Source organism: Erythrolamprus reginae, chromosome 2 (assembly GCF_031021105.1).
Source record: "Erythrolamprus reginae isolate rEryReg1 chromosome 2, rEryReg1.hap1, whole genome shotgun sequence".
Lineage (NCBI taxonomy): Eukaryota > Metazoa > Chordata > Lepidosauria > Squamata > Dipsadidae > Erythrolamprus > Erythrolamprus reginae.
Window position 1 is genome coordinate 279,982,592 of NC_091951.1, and position 15,554 is coordinate 279,998,145.

The window sequence follows — 15,554 nt, forward strand, 5'->3', positions numbered from 1 at the left end:
ATTGAACACCATGTATAGTAATACTCACTGCTGTCAATTCCAATACACTGTCCTTGGAACAGAGGTTAAATGAATATGGACAACTCTGTTTATTAGAATATTAATGATGTACCAATGAGTCAGCCATAATATTTTTCTCTGGATAGTAGAGAAAATGCTGAGTCTTTTTCCCAATTACTTTCAGTGCCATGATAGATTTATAGTATTTTACATTTCATAATAAACCCATAACACTCTAAAAGGGTCTGTCCCCCTATAAAAACAATCCTTCACATGTGCTATCATTCCATTGAATAACACTGCTTGGTACGCATCTTACGTATTTCCTTACTAATATGGATACCCAATATCCTATCTCAGATGCGCGCACATGCCCACATCAATGCATTATCATTTGCAAAGGCTTTTATTTCAGTTAGTGCAACTATAACTAGTGGCAGGGAAGACATGTATAAAGTTTCATGCATAGTTTTGAACAGTCCCAATTCTAAAAACTTGTAAGGAAGTTTTCAATAACTAGGTCTGAAGCAATGGGCAGAAGCATTTTAGATGCATGGTATAAAGATCTCATTGTGATGGGTAGATTGTCAGGGTAGATGGTCCAGATTCAAAGGAACAATTTCTATATACAATAGAATAGAATAGAAGAGTTAGAAAGGACCTTGGAGGTCTTCTAGTCCAACTCCTGCTTTAAGCAGGAAACCCTATACCACTTCAGACAAATGTATCCAACATCATCTTTAAAACTTCTAGTGTTGGAGTATCCACAACTTCTGGAGGCAAATTGTTCCATTTATTAATTGTTTTAATTGTCAGGGAATTCCTCCTTGGAGCTAAGCTGCTTCTCTGCTTGATTAGTTTCTACACATTTCTTCTTGCCCTGCCCTTAGCTGCTTTGGAGAATAGCTTGACTCCCTCTTTTTTGTGGCTGAAGTAGCTATAAGACTTCAGGGTGCAAAGAGTTTCCAGCAAACAGCATTGTTCCCAACAAGCATCGATAGCTAAGAATGGCTATAAAGTTGGGGGGGGGGGGCGCGTACACACCAAGTGCATACCATCACCACTAGGAATATCCTTGCCTTGGTTTCCCTTCTGTCCTTCACTCCCCATGAACCTAAGTGCTGGGAGATGGTCCTGGATCAGGCCTCACATCCTAATGTTTCCAGCTGCTTCAAAAACTCTCTAGCTCTGCTGCCCTCTGAATGTCATCTGAAGTGACCGCATCTCAGAGTATGAACTGGCCCTGATACCCAAGAGATGGTCCGGTGTTTCAAGAAACTGTAGCTCACGTTCTTCAGCTTCTTTTTACAAAGACATATTTTTTTAATAACAGAAAAGATTCAAGCAATTTAATTTTAAACTTAAATGGCCCATTGTATTTTGATTTAATACGATTACAAATTGCCTGTAATAAATATAATACCGTCCTTGGGGGAAACCTTTTATTCCTTTTGTTCAGCCATTATTGCTGACATAGATGTAAATGGTTTTCATATACAAAAAAAAAATTAAGTTATTTCAGAGTTGTTATTCTGAACAGTACAATCCAGAAAATAACATTTAAAATGTTAAATAAAGATGGTCTGTATACAGATATTTTGGAAGAATTCTAAGAGAGCCTGCCTTTTATTTTTTCAAAGATAATATAAGTTCAGAGTACCTAGTTGTAATTCATTAATGATTCAGAATGGTTGGTTTCCAATTTCACTCTTCCAGTCACTAGGCAAATTTCTGTGCCAAGGTCACTGTTTTTACCTTTTCTTCCTTTTTCTCAAAGTTCCCTTTCTGCTCCAATCCATTTTCTTTGACATTTTAGAAGCATTTAATTATAGAACAAAAATAAAGAGGATTTTTTTTTATTTGAGTAATGAACCAATAGAGCTGCTCGTGTTAAAATAATCAGTTAGTACAAGTTATGTATGGAAATTTTATCTTTTCTGTCTGGGGTAAGAAAAAAAACCCCCTTACCTTAAATCAATCATACAGAGAATAGATAATCGAGATTTGGGCCAGATGTAGTTAGCCAGATCTGTCATAAATTGATAGGAAAATCTAAGCGTGGCAGCTAATTGATAAGAGGAACTGGAATTAACTTAGAACTTTTGGTAAATAAAACTGTATGTCCATTAGCTACATATTACAGTGATATGTCTTACGAACTTAATTAGTTCCGGGATGAGCTTCGTAAGGCGAAAAGTTTGTAAGACGAAACAATGTTTCCCATAGGAATCAATGGAAAAGCGATTAATGCGTGCAAGCCCAAAATTCACCCCTTTTGCCAGCCGAAGCGCCCATTTTTGCTGGGATTCCCCTGAGGCTCCCCTCCATGGGAAACACCACCTCCAGACTTCCATGTTTTTGCGATGCTGCAGGGGAATCCCATCAGGGGAATCCCAGCATCGCAAAAACGGGCGCTTCGCTGGCAACGGAAGTCCAGAGGTGGGGTTTCCCAGCGAAGGGAGCCTCAGTGAAATTGCAGCATCACAAAAACACCGAAGTCCTTGAAACCCCACCTCTGGACTTCAGTGTTTTTGCGATGCTGGGATTCCCCTGCTGGAATTCCCCTGCAGCATCGCAAAAACGTGGAAGTCCAGAGGTGGGGTTTCCCATGGAGGGGAGCCTCAGGGGAATCCCAGCAGCACAAAAATGGATGCTTCGCTGGCAACGGGTCTGGAAGGCTCCCCCTTGTTGGGTTTCCCAAGAAGGGGAGCCTTCGCCTGGCAATGCAAGTCCAGAAGCGGGGCATCCCAGCGGCGGCGGTAGGTTCGTAAGGTGAAAATAGTTCGGAAGAAGAGGCAAAACTTAAACCCCGGGTTCGTATCTCAAAAAGTTGTATGACAAGGGGTTCGTAAGACGAGGTATCACTGTATCTGATTTCAGATGAAATCAGATGAATTTTGTATAATCCATTGAGCAGCTTTGAAAGCTTTTAATTTAAAAAAAAACATTAAACTTGGGCTGCTTACACGTATGATGCAGAAGTTTGGTTTTTTGATTGTGATGGACCAAATTATAACAAGGAATCCTAATTTTATTTTTATTTTAAAATTTGTGCTGTAGCAAAATCAGTTTGTTTTCCCTGCAGCATCCACCCAACTTCTCATATGGGAAATTTGTTGCAGCAGCAATGTAATTGATTCAGAAAAAAGATATCAAATGCATTAACAATGTATGGTTTAAGTGTAAAACCTGACATTTGGAAACATAAAAGCACTAGGTGTTTGGCTCCAATGAAAGCTACTGTACATTTTCTTCAAAGCAGCGTCTTCAGAGTTGTTACATGTGCATGATAGCAGTAGGACATATACGCTACTCCATAGTGTTTTCTATACTTTCTGAGCAATTTACAAATGTTAGCATGTTGCCCCCAACAGAAATGGTCTTCATTTTACCAGCCTCAGATGGAATTCCTGGCAGTGAGCAAGCCTACAATTTTGTATTCTAATCACTCTGTCACCTACAGTTTCTATCTGGATTTCTCTAAGACCATTCTTTCTCTCTCTTTCTCTAGAAATTCAACAAGCAATCAGACCAGACTTGATTATGCATTTTGCTTTTATAAAACAATTAATAAAAAAGAGATAAATTACTGTAGAATCAAGGAGTCAATCTTTCAACAGGGCTTCAATATTAAAATATTTAAATGTAAGATATTTAAATCTTAAATTTCCTTTATGTGGAGGTGCCATTGATGGAGAGCACCTGCAGCGAGATTTGATAGCTCTTACATATGATCTCAGGCTGTTTGTTTGTCTTAGTCCCAACATTTTATTTGTATTTTTTTTTAAAAAACTCTATAACCAGTGCCTATGCTGTAAATGGCTTTATAACCAGCATTAAAACGGTAACGTATTTGGTGCTCTCTAATCTTGGTTGTTTGCTTGAAAAAATGTCATTACCCAATTAGATACCATAATCCCTTATGAGTGTGGGATTTACTGCCTATATATGTGTTTGTGTTTCTTGTGTGTGTGTGTATAGGCAGACAGACAGACAGATGTGTGGTTAGAAGAGAGGAGATGCTGTATATTCCACCCTAGTTCTATCTCCTTTCTGATCTGTTTCCCCCCTTACATTCCTGCTGCAGGATAAATTGCCATAAACACAATGTTTTCATCTTCTTTATCTTCCCAGACTTGTTAACTCCCCACCCCCCACCCCCACTCCTGTTCATGTTTACTTACTGGAAATCTCATCCCTTTCATCCGGTTATTACAGGATCCTCCAGGCACTTAAAATAAAAGGCAATGTGGCAATGTGAAATAAAGTAAAAACTCCACTTGCTCATCCAAGAAAAAATTATTTGGAGTCCCCCCTTTTGTTTCTCCTGCCTGCTTATAGACCTGGTCTAAATGCCATCCCCCCTCCTCTTTCCCCAGCCCAATAAGGCCAAGTGGAATGAAACCCAGGTAGTTGGGTCTTGATCATTAGGGTCCAGGAATAATACTGGCTGCTGGGATTACTAGAGCTGGAGCGGAGGCTACTGCTGACAGTAAAATGCTGAAAAATCTATTTTACTAAAGGAGAGACTCAAGTTTACACGAAGTTTTCCCAAAGCAGCTGACTTGATGAAATGCATCGGAATCAATTTAAAGTAATAAATAAATAAAAATAAAACATCAGCTGAATTTTTTTTACCCAAGCATAATCTATGCTTATATGTAGAAAAGCCTGTCTTAACATGCTGCCTGAGTGACAGCCCAAAGATGTCATGACATTTTAGACATGCAATTGCTGGACTTAAAACATAATACTCTTGCATAAAGCAGGGCAGGTTTCAATTTGTCCTGAACAAAGTGTTTGTTTCCCCTGATTTGTTTCCAAGCTTAAATCGTTATTTTTATCCCATCCAATCTCCCCAGCTGCAGTGCAATTAGAATACGTGCTCATATAGTCGTTTTATTCTCCTTCTCCTTTTCTCCGTAAGAGCATAGTCATATAGTTGGGTGTTCCTTCTGTACAAATAAGAATATCTTTTTTATTAGCGCACTGTCCTTACTTGCAGCACCAATATTCAGAGATCCGCGTCATCAAAACCCTCTCAATCCAGAAGAGTAGAGACAAAAGAGATGTTATAGGCCTGAACATCTGACATGATTCAGTGACCTACTTCTGAGTCCACTGGGATGAAAGCTGACCAATTTAAAATTTAAATAGAAATTCTAAATCATCCCTCTAGTCTAGAATGACACACATAAACATTGATTTTCTGTTTAAATGCAGAACTAAAAACGGGAGGGGGGGGGGAGTTGTGTATACAGATGTAGAATTAAATCTGTTTGTGTGCCCAAGGGGTTATGTACTTGTGTTCCTCAAGCAGAAACTTCTAAACAGACTTTCACTATGTGGCAACGGACTTGAGAAATGAGGCAATTTTGAAAAGTGGGTTAGGATATGGCATGGGAACAAAAAGACTTGTTAAAATGGATTCAGGCCTTCTTCTGCCTTTGAGGTGACTTTTTTTGAATTTGAAAAGGGCTGAAATGGAAAAGAAGCATGGTAATTTTGCATTTCTGGTACACATGCACTTTTATTCAATATTTAATACTTTATCAACTTTCTTTCTTGTTTTTTTTAAATCAGTTCTCTTGACAGGACCAAACTAATCATGGCATTAATTCTGTGCATGCAATCAACATTCATGATTTTTGTAAAAAACTACTATTGGTTCATAATTCCTGAGCCAGTTTGGTCTAGTGGTTAAAGCACCAGGCAAGAGACAATGAGTTCAGGTCCCGCCTTAGCTGTGAAAGCCATTTGAGTGACCTTGGGCCGGTCACTCTCTCAGCCCAACTCACTTCATGGGGTTGTTGTCGTGGTGAAAATATGCGGAGGTAAGCAGTATTAGACATGTTCTTCCCGTTGAATTATTTACAAAAATAATAATGGCAGGATATAAATAAAAAATAAATATTTTAAAATAAATTTAGCGTTTTGGGTAGGTAATTTATTTAATTCCCTAATAGGCAACTTGGATATTGTCCTATTTATTTCAATTGTAGCTTTCATAACAAACCTTCTTTAAAAGGTACATTTCAGCTTCTGACAGATAATTTTGATTTATTTCATGGTGGGGGAAAACCCCCAAAACATTTCATCCCAACCCATATTTATCACATTATGGTTCAGCTTCCCAAGGACTGCTATTTATCAAATACATATGCATAAATTACATAGTTTAAGATCTAATTTGAATCATATCTCAATTGGGAGTCATATGCCATTACATTGTTCCATATTGCTATGAACATAATGAAAGCCAGTCTAGAACATTTATTTAATGACATGTGTAATTCTTTTTTATGTATGTCCCATACTTCAATTCTATCATATATATTTCCCATCTTTTCTCTGGAAATATATTTTAATATTCTAATTTTATCAAGACCCTTAATCTGTTTATACATTTCTAAGATCAAATCTTATTTAACTTTTTCCTATTTATTTCAGATTCTTTAAATTGTAAGCTTATGATTAAAAAATATTTCCATTCAGGATTGAAGGCAGACTCACCTGGCACTTTCCAGCTTGTGGTTCTGAAGGTCTCTGATAACTTAAAATTAATTAATGGGTAAATTCCACAAGTGATTAGAAGTAAGGCTTGCAAATTTAGTGTCCTTTAAAAGGCTCCACAGTGGTTGCAAGCAAGACAGCTAAACTTACTATTCCGGGTGTCCTTACTGACCTTATTAAAATCACTGCCCTGTTGTCTCCTTACAAGGAGTAGCTGTCTAGAGCATATGTGCATGAAAGATAAAAAAATAATACAGACTAATGCAAAGCAAGGAAGAAAAAAAGAAAATGAAAGATATAAAGAGGAAGCTATAAATGCAAGAAAGGAAAAAAGAAAAATAAAGAAAAATATAAAAAGAAGTGACTTCCATTTTTATTTTCCACAACTATAAGCACAATTATAAATTTACTTTTTTTCTAAAATTATTATATAACTTTCTTCTTTTTATAATCCTAATTTTAAATCCTAATTTTTATATATCTAATTATCAATTCCTTAAATCATAAGTTCATTTTTAATTTTACACAAAAAAGTCCATAAAGAGTTTCCAGTCAGATATTTTTCTGTAATCAAAGAAGTAAATTTGGCTAGCTCAGAAAATTCCACCATCTTCACTAACCACTCTATAATTGTGGGTATTGCCACATCATTCCATCTTTAGGCATACAATAATCTTGCTGCAGTTGTAATATACAAAAATCAAGCCCCGTGATTAGAATTGATTTTTTTTTTGGGGGGGGGGATATACATAAATATAGCTTTAAAGTCTATTCACTCTATATTTATTTACTTTGCAGATTTGTTGAATAACACAATAGGAATTCAGTATACACTTAAAACCATAAAATCCCAAACAAATAAACATGTATAAGAAACAGCAGGGCAACTACACCAGTAAATTCCTTTTTATTTTAATTATATTTTCATATATATCAGCATGCAAGACTGTTGAGAATGATTTTAAAGTATCCAACAGTATGACACTAATGAAGAGTAATATGTGGCATCTATTACTCTTAACTGTATGTTTGCAGAAGTTCAAGGAAAGATAAAAAGAAACCAGGATTGCATCTTATTTCAGCCACTAAAGGATATGTGATCTTGCTTAATGATTCGCTTAACCTCCCCGTGCATTGATTAAACGTTTGCAAAAAAGCAAGTCATTACAAATTTTCTTAAGTTACTCAGCAAAGGCTCCATATTAAATTTACACCTGTTATTTGGGCCTGACTATCAGTATGAGATAAAAAAATAATCCAGGGTTTTAAAATGTTCTTTTTCTCCCTGCTCTTCCCTGGGGTTCCCATGTTTAGTAGAGGCTAGCAATCCACTATAAAAAGAAAGTGCCAACTTAAGTATTTGCCTCTGGTATCTAGATGAGCTATTTTTGATTACAAAATACAGTGTTTCCTCGATTTTTGCGGGTTCAAACTTCGCGAAAAGTCTATACCACGGTTTTTCAAAAATATTAATTAAAAAATACTTAGTGGTTTTTCCCCTATACAGTGTTCCCTCGATTTTCGCGGGGGATGCATTCCGAGACCACCCGCGAAAGTCGAATTTCCGCGAAGTAGAGATGCGGAAGTAAATACACTATTTTTGGCTATGAACAGTGTCACAAGCCTTCCCTTAACACTTTAAACCCCTAAATTACAATTTCCCATTCCCTTAGCAACCATTTAGATTATTATTCACCATGTTTATTTATTAAAGTTTATTTTTTAAAAAAATTATTAAAGGCGGACGAAAGTTTGGCGATGACATATGACGTCATCATGCAGGAAAAACCGTGGTATAGGGGAAAAAACCGCAAAGTATTTTTTAATTAATATTTTTGAAAAACCGTGGTATAGGCTTTTCGCGACGTTCGAACCTGCGAAAATCGAGGGAACACTGTACCACGGTTTTTAATAAATAAACATGGTGAGTAATAATCTAAATGGTTGCTAAGGGAATGGGAAATGGTAATTTAGGAGTTTTAAAGTGTTAAGGGAAGGCTTGTGATACTGTTCATAGCCAAAAATGGTGTATTTACTTCCGCATCTCTACTTCGTGAAAATTCTACTTTCGCGGGTGGTCTTGGAACGCATCCCCCGCGGAAATTGAGGGAACACTGTACATGCAATTAAGAAAAAAAAGTACATATAAAAACAACTGTGATAATTTTATAAACACTGAGAAATTTAAAGAAAATTTTCAGTTGGTTGAAATATTTTAACATTTTTAAGCAGTTACTGAGAAATAAAATTTGAGTGTATTTTATGAGCCGTATAAAATAGTAGACCTTGAGTATTTTCATTGTAAGGTGTTGATGTATTAGCTCCAACTGTGGTTCTTTATAAAATTCTCTATAAAAGATTTTCCAAGTTCTCTATTTGCTGATGACATAGAATATTAATACATTCTTGCCTAGAAAATGGTTTTCAAAAACAAATAAGCATATTCTTTTCTTTTCAGTAAAATAAAGAAATAAAATCATGTACAAATGAGAAAGTAACACTAAGTGCCATTATTGCCTAAAAGAATCTCATAGTTTCAAATAGTAAATGAAAAGGATTAGTTGCTTGTTTTTACCACGTTCTGAACAATTGGATAAAATTTCTGTTTGGGAGAAATATTATTGCATTTCTTTCTTTTCCACTTCTCTCCCTCTTTCCATTTTTTAAAAAATTACCAACTATTTTTTAAAAAAGTCTCTCAATAAATCATTATTCATGTAATGGTCTTAATTATTTCCAAATTACTGTACATGAAATCAAAGTTTATATTTATATTTTTTTAATAGTTCTAGTGGTAATCAATATTAAGTAACATAAACACACACAACCACAGTTTACACATACTTGGAATTAGCCTGGTGTGGTCTCCCCTAACTATATTTATTTGAGATGAAATGCACTACAACATTCATTGATTGTAAAATACCTCAAAAATACATTGTAGTGCATTGTAAAATACCTCAAAGGTATCTGGTTGAGGATGCTACTTTTTCCTTCAGAGTGACTCATGTTATTGTCTAATTTTCCACTGATAAACTTCTCTATACAAGATTAATTAATCAACTCACTACAGATTTTCAAAGTGCTACCAATTTGCTACTATACCTCAGTGTGCTGAAGCATGTCTGTTCCTACCTGGGCAAGTTATAAATAGTTTGCTGAGAAGGTTAACAGTGCCAGTATATTATTTCACTGTGGAGTATTAACATAAAATGAATGTGGTATTATTCAGAAGCAGTTGACATTGCATCAAGTATTGCACCATAAAATTAATCTTTTTAATATCCTAAAGCCTTTTCCTTGAAACAACTGACTACAGAATCCTGGCAGTTATAATTGATTGCACTTGCTTTAAGATTATAATTTCTATGTGTGATTTAGCCAAATCCCTTTTATTCTGTCTGTTTTTCTTGGCTTTTTGTTGCAAATAATAGTGAATGTTTCAACAAAAAGGAATTTAGGCAAGCCTTTTAGAAACATGAAATCACATCTAGTAAGCTTGTTTGGTTTTGCACATCTTCTGTTACCTACAGTGAAGCAGAAAATAATCTGGATGCCTCAGGTATTTAATTAGCAATCAGATGGAATTCAAATGAGGTAATTGCTGTTTACCCCATTATACGTGCCAATTTTTTTTTATTGATATATATAGTGTGATAAATTGAAAGACAAACAACAAACAGACTCTGGCAACTTCAGTTGAGAGAAATTTTCTACATGGAATCTTTCTGTGTTAGAAATAGCAAAAGTGCTGCAAAAATATACATGTTTATAAGTTGTCAAAGAACTTTGGCAGCTAAATTGCTGAGGAGAAAAATGATGCTAGTTTAAAATGCTGAGATCAGAAAGGTATTCTGCTATCACAACGGCAAAACAAATATTGTCTTACATATTTTGTTGTACGTACTGGGGCTTTTCAGTGGAAAAAATGAACAAGAAAGGAGAGCAGTGGGTTTTTTAAGATTTTTTTTATCCTGCCTTCATTATTTTTATAATACCTAATGCTCTTTTCTCCTCTTGTTTTCCCCCACAACAGCAATCCTGTGAGTTAGTTGAGCTAAGAGAGAATGAGAAAGCCCAAAGTTACTCAATTGGCTTTCATGCCTAAGGCAGGACTAGGACTCCCAGTCTCCTATTTCTTAGCTGGTGCCTTAATCACTAAATCAATTGGCTGTCAGGTTTGTCATGTTGCCCAAGAAACAGAATTGTAGCTCACAAAAAACTCAAAAATTTGCCCAGGAATTGCATATGAAATGCAACTTTATAAATATGTCTGCACAATTAGAATGGTTAAGTATAATGTAAGTAGAAATAAAGTAAATGTCATTATAGCGAAGAAGGCTTGGGTTAGATAGTCTGTGATTGCTGCTTGATTTACTTCTTGGTGTTCCTTTTTGAAAGGATTCTTGCTCTCCATATGGCTCTTTATTTATATATGAATTGGAGTGGAATGGAATGGAATAGAATAGAATAGAATAGCAGAGTTAGAAGGGACCTTTATTGGCCAAGTGTGATTGGACACACCAGGAATTTATCATTGGTGCATATGCTCTCAGTGCACATAAATAATAGATATCCCTTAAAGATGGAAAGATATCCCTTAAATGGGATAGCTTCAGTTAGGATTTTAGCACTGTGACTGAAGCAGGATTTCTCATATCCTTAAAGAATATATGGGAATCCAATTAGACAGGAACTTTTTTTGTAAACAGTGTTCTTACATTTCAGTCATAGTCCTTCCTCAGAACAAAAGCGTTTCATTTATCTTGTTCAAAGCTTGTTGAGTGAATTGTTTCTTCTAATACATGGGGGTGTTCTGCCCTTACAGTTTCAGCATAGTTGAGCTTCTTCACATAATAATTGTTTACATTCGAGTACCAATATAAAATCCACCCCTTTCTTTATCTGCATACTGAGCAAATTATTTTCAGGGCTGCTTTTGCATGTATCATATTCAGTTGTGCATATTATTTTATTTGTAAATTAAACATGTAAGTCATCTTCAATTTTATTAAATTACATGTGCCTTTTTTAATTTGTGTTTTTGACATATGGTATGTAAATGCATTTCAAGTTTATTTGATTTTTAAGAATTTATTTGTGTTTGGATCTTTGTGTTAATTTTTGTTAATCATTATAGGTATTATTTCTCATGTGTTTGTTTTGTTTCTTTTAGGTTCTGTTTTGTTTCATAAGATTCCCCTGGATGAATAAATGAAATAAAGAAAAAAGAGGGCTGTTGAGTATGTTTTTTGAACTTCTGTGCTGCACATTAGACAGTTTATTGTTTTGTCCATTGCTACACTCCTTGGACCGGTCTGGTAGAGTTGGGTTTATTTGAAAGATCTGGAAGTATGCAAAATTTTGGCAACTTCACCACAAATTCAGCCATAGGCAGCTATAAAACTCCAAGAAAGCTCAAACAAGAACAATTGCTACATTAACAATGATCTTCACAAAGCTACATTTCAACACATTTTTGCTACTTTAATTTTATTGTTTGAATTTAACCAGAAAGATAATTAATTCCATAGCTATTTATTAAAGGTGAACTGCAATTATTTTGAGTACTAAAAGTAGTAAATAAATAAAATATTTTATATAATTCTGCAGAATGTTAATTTTTAGCCTGAGAATAAATAATTGACCTTAGCGCAATTGTTTATTTAAATGTGCCCTTCTGTGAGTTGGCAGGTCCTAAATGTGTATTAAAATAGCTCTGCACAGCTTCTCCATGTGAGTGGTATGCATGGCCTAGAATGGAGTATGCGTGGAATAGTAGTAGAGTGTGGTGTAGTAATACTGTGGAGGAGATCATCGCAGGAGAATGTAAGCAGTAAAAATTATCTATAAAATTAATGTGTATCTTAGTATTGCTTGACTATATGCACTGACATATTCTAAAACTGATCACTTTCCATGCTAAATATCTGAGTTAGCAAAGAAACCACGAAAAAGCAAGTACTCAGGTTAATTTGGTCTCTTCCATCACCTTCTCCATTAAATTTACTGAATTGCTATCCTTCAATGTATATAATTCAGATAATCTTAGCATTCATGATCTCCTGTAATCCAGCAGAAACTGTTGCAATTGCTTCCCTAATATTTGCTAGCTTTATTATCTGGAACCCTAAACAAGCACTCTTAATTTTCTCCCACTTTGTATCTGTCATACTTTCTTAAGTATGGTAGGAAAGAAAATAGATCTTAAATTCTGTTATTCTGAAAAATGAAACATTTCACATGCTAGCCTTGTAAAAGTTATGAAAAAGTTAGTTTCTACTACAGTAACCCAAGAAGTTTGATTATTTTTAAGAAAGAAAAGAGGTTAACATTTGTTGTTTCCATTTTAATTCTATTACATGCTCCTTTGGAACATTTTGATACAAATGAAATGATTTTTTTCTAGAAAAACTTGCTCTTGTTCAACCCTTCCTCCAGTTTTTGTATCTCCAAACTGGCTTGGTGGTTTACCTTGGCCAATAACAGCGAAGAATCTTTCAATATTGACAGCCACCTAATTTTAAAAATGCTATTATTAAATAATAGAATGGTTGACAGAGCTAATTATACTTTTAACTGATTTCAGTCTCCTCTAAGATCCATATTGTAGTTCATCTGCATAGAATCGATAGTTAAAGACTAAATCTCCAATTTAGATTTACCAAACTTCTAGTCAGTCGCAAAATTTAATTCTTTCAAAGTACATTCAGTTTCAGATGAACAATTTAGCTGTATTTAAGTTTATTTTCCCTATAATCTTTAAATACTTTATTCTTATAATATTTTACATCTCAACTTTACAGCCTCAAGTCTGATTTTTGATAGTTCTACATGTACTGACAGAATATTTTGGATCTATATAATTGAGGCATTTGTTTTTAATAAAATAGAATTCTTTTTTGAACCATCAATTTATATATGCACACAGGCAATGCAGAGTAAACTTTTGGATGCTTTTGTATACCAAATGTATACAAAATTTGCCACCAAATGTATTGTTCTGATTGTAATTTTTCACAGAGCTTTATGGATTACAGCAACAACAAGCCATCTTAAATAATGAACGAAGCTAGCATTGTTAGTTAATTTCCTTTCCAATAGGTGAACAAATAAATCTGATTCAAACCAGATTTTTGAGCTGAAATTTGCACTATGTTGATTTCATTGGTTGATGAATGAATTAAATTATTCTTGTCTGACACTAGAGATATTTTAATTTGCCCAAACAGTATTGCTTTACAAATATCATGGTTAAGTATAGAATTAATGATCTTATAAACCACAGTGACAGTTATACTAAGAAATCAGCCAGGATCCATTAAGTTTGTTAGACACTTGAGTGCTCAGCATTCAAAGTTAAAATGTTTTTTTCTACTTTACTAGACAATAAAAATTGCTAATGGATTATTTAAAAATTGTTTTGTACTTTTTATGCATTTATAAATCCTGAACAGTGTTTAAATTGGATTTTATAGCCCTCATTGTCATTTAGAAGAAACAGGGTTGCTTTACTTACACACTCACATGCGCACACGCGCACAGAGAGAGAGAGAGAGAGAGAAGGGTGGGGGATCATGCTGTGATTTATGATGAAATCAGTTGACCTGAGCTTTGTGGGAATCCTTACACCCACATGCTTTCACTGGAACAAGCAACAAAGTGCACACTAACCCATTTTTAATGCTCTAAAATCATCTTGCTTAAAAGGTAAAATAATTCCTTTCACAAATAATTTCATACAGTAAACTACTTTGCATCCTTTCTCAATTAACTGTTTTGGAAATTTGTGCTAAGAAAAGCTAAACAGTTTGATCTAGGTACGATGGCATAGTTAACTACAGATTGTGCTATTTTCCTGAAATACAATTAATATAAAAGCTCATAGTTTGAAAGGAATTAAATTTTATTTGCTGACATGTGACCAAATTCAAGTGCAATTTTGATTTCTCAGGCTATATAACAAATGATTGTCTCGCAGAATTTGAATAATTTTCAGTTTTGGGGTACTGATATACTTCTCCCTCTTACAAAAAAATAATACTTTAGACAATTGAAAATTTAAAATTATGATCATTTTATTTTTAATAGAATTCAAGTCCATAGAAATTTTATGTAATAAATAATCATTTTTTGCAAAAGAAGAACAACCCAAATGCTCATAAATGTCATTTTCAATATGAGAAAATATGATTATATTCTTAAAATAATGTTTTTAATTTAAATTTTTAATAGATTGACAAAACGTAGACATGTCTCACTGACTTCATGATTGCCATGGATAAGTATTTCCATCTGTTCATTGAAAGATATTGTAAATAATCCCTACACCTTGGAATTCCTATAAGGAAATTACATAAATAGCTAATATCCATGACCAAATTTCTGCTGCATTTTGGTAGGGTATCACAGAAAATAAAATGAGCTTGCTGTGCATTCATAACTAGTGAGGTCAATAGGATTTAACCTATGTTTTACTCTGCATTTTATTTAGAAAAGAATCAAATGATGTTATATGACCAATAATTAGATTGTTTACAGCCTAATAAAGCATAACATAACTTCAATAAAATTATTATCAATTATGATCATTGTTCACATCCAATTTTCTATTTGTGTAGGGATAATTAGCACTGCTGTAATCCATTTATCGACTGTAGAATTTTAAATACTCTTGTCATACTCAGTTTTAAAGTTTTTTTCTCGATTTCTTGTATATAATTGACAATCGCTTATTTTATTTCAGAATATGCTCTTGATAATAAGAACAGATTGTACTTACTGAATTTTCTAAACTTATTTTTAACAGAGTAATAAAGTTTTATAATTTGTTACTGTTGTGTCTTGAATTTTTATAAACGTATCCATTTAGTTTTGCAATTTATGGACATGGGATTCTTTCATTTTGTTTGGTTCTTCTGAATTCACTATATATTTGTGTAGGTTTTATAGATTGTTTCTGTGATATGGAATCAGTTTATTTTGTTTACTCATTTTGTATGTGTGTGTGTGTGTGTGTGTGTGTTGTATACACATACATA

At 34.2% G+C, this 15,554-nt stretch overlaps 1 protein-coding gene across 2 annotated transcripts in view; it reads left to right on the forward strand.

Moving 5' to 3' along the window:
• The window catches only part of NTRK2 (neurotrophic receptor tyrosine kinase 2), a 105,047-nt gene extending 89,700 nt beyond the window's left edge, over positions 1–15,347 (forward strand). For both annotated transcript variants that reach the window (XM_070742765.1, XM_070742766.1), the window contains exon 12: positions 11,690–15,347. In XM_070742765.1, coding sequence (XP_070598866.1) covers positions 11,690–11,727 — 38 coding nt within the window. In that variant the 3' untranslated portion in view covers positions 11,728–15,347. The remainder of the gene's footprint in view (positions 1–11,689) is intronic.
• Positions 15,348–15,554: the final 207 nt, after the last annotated feature.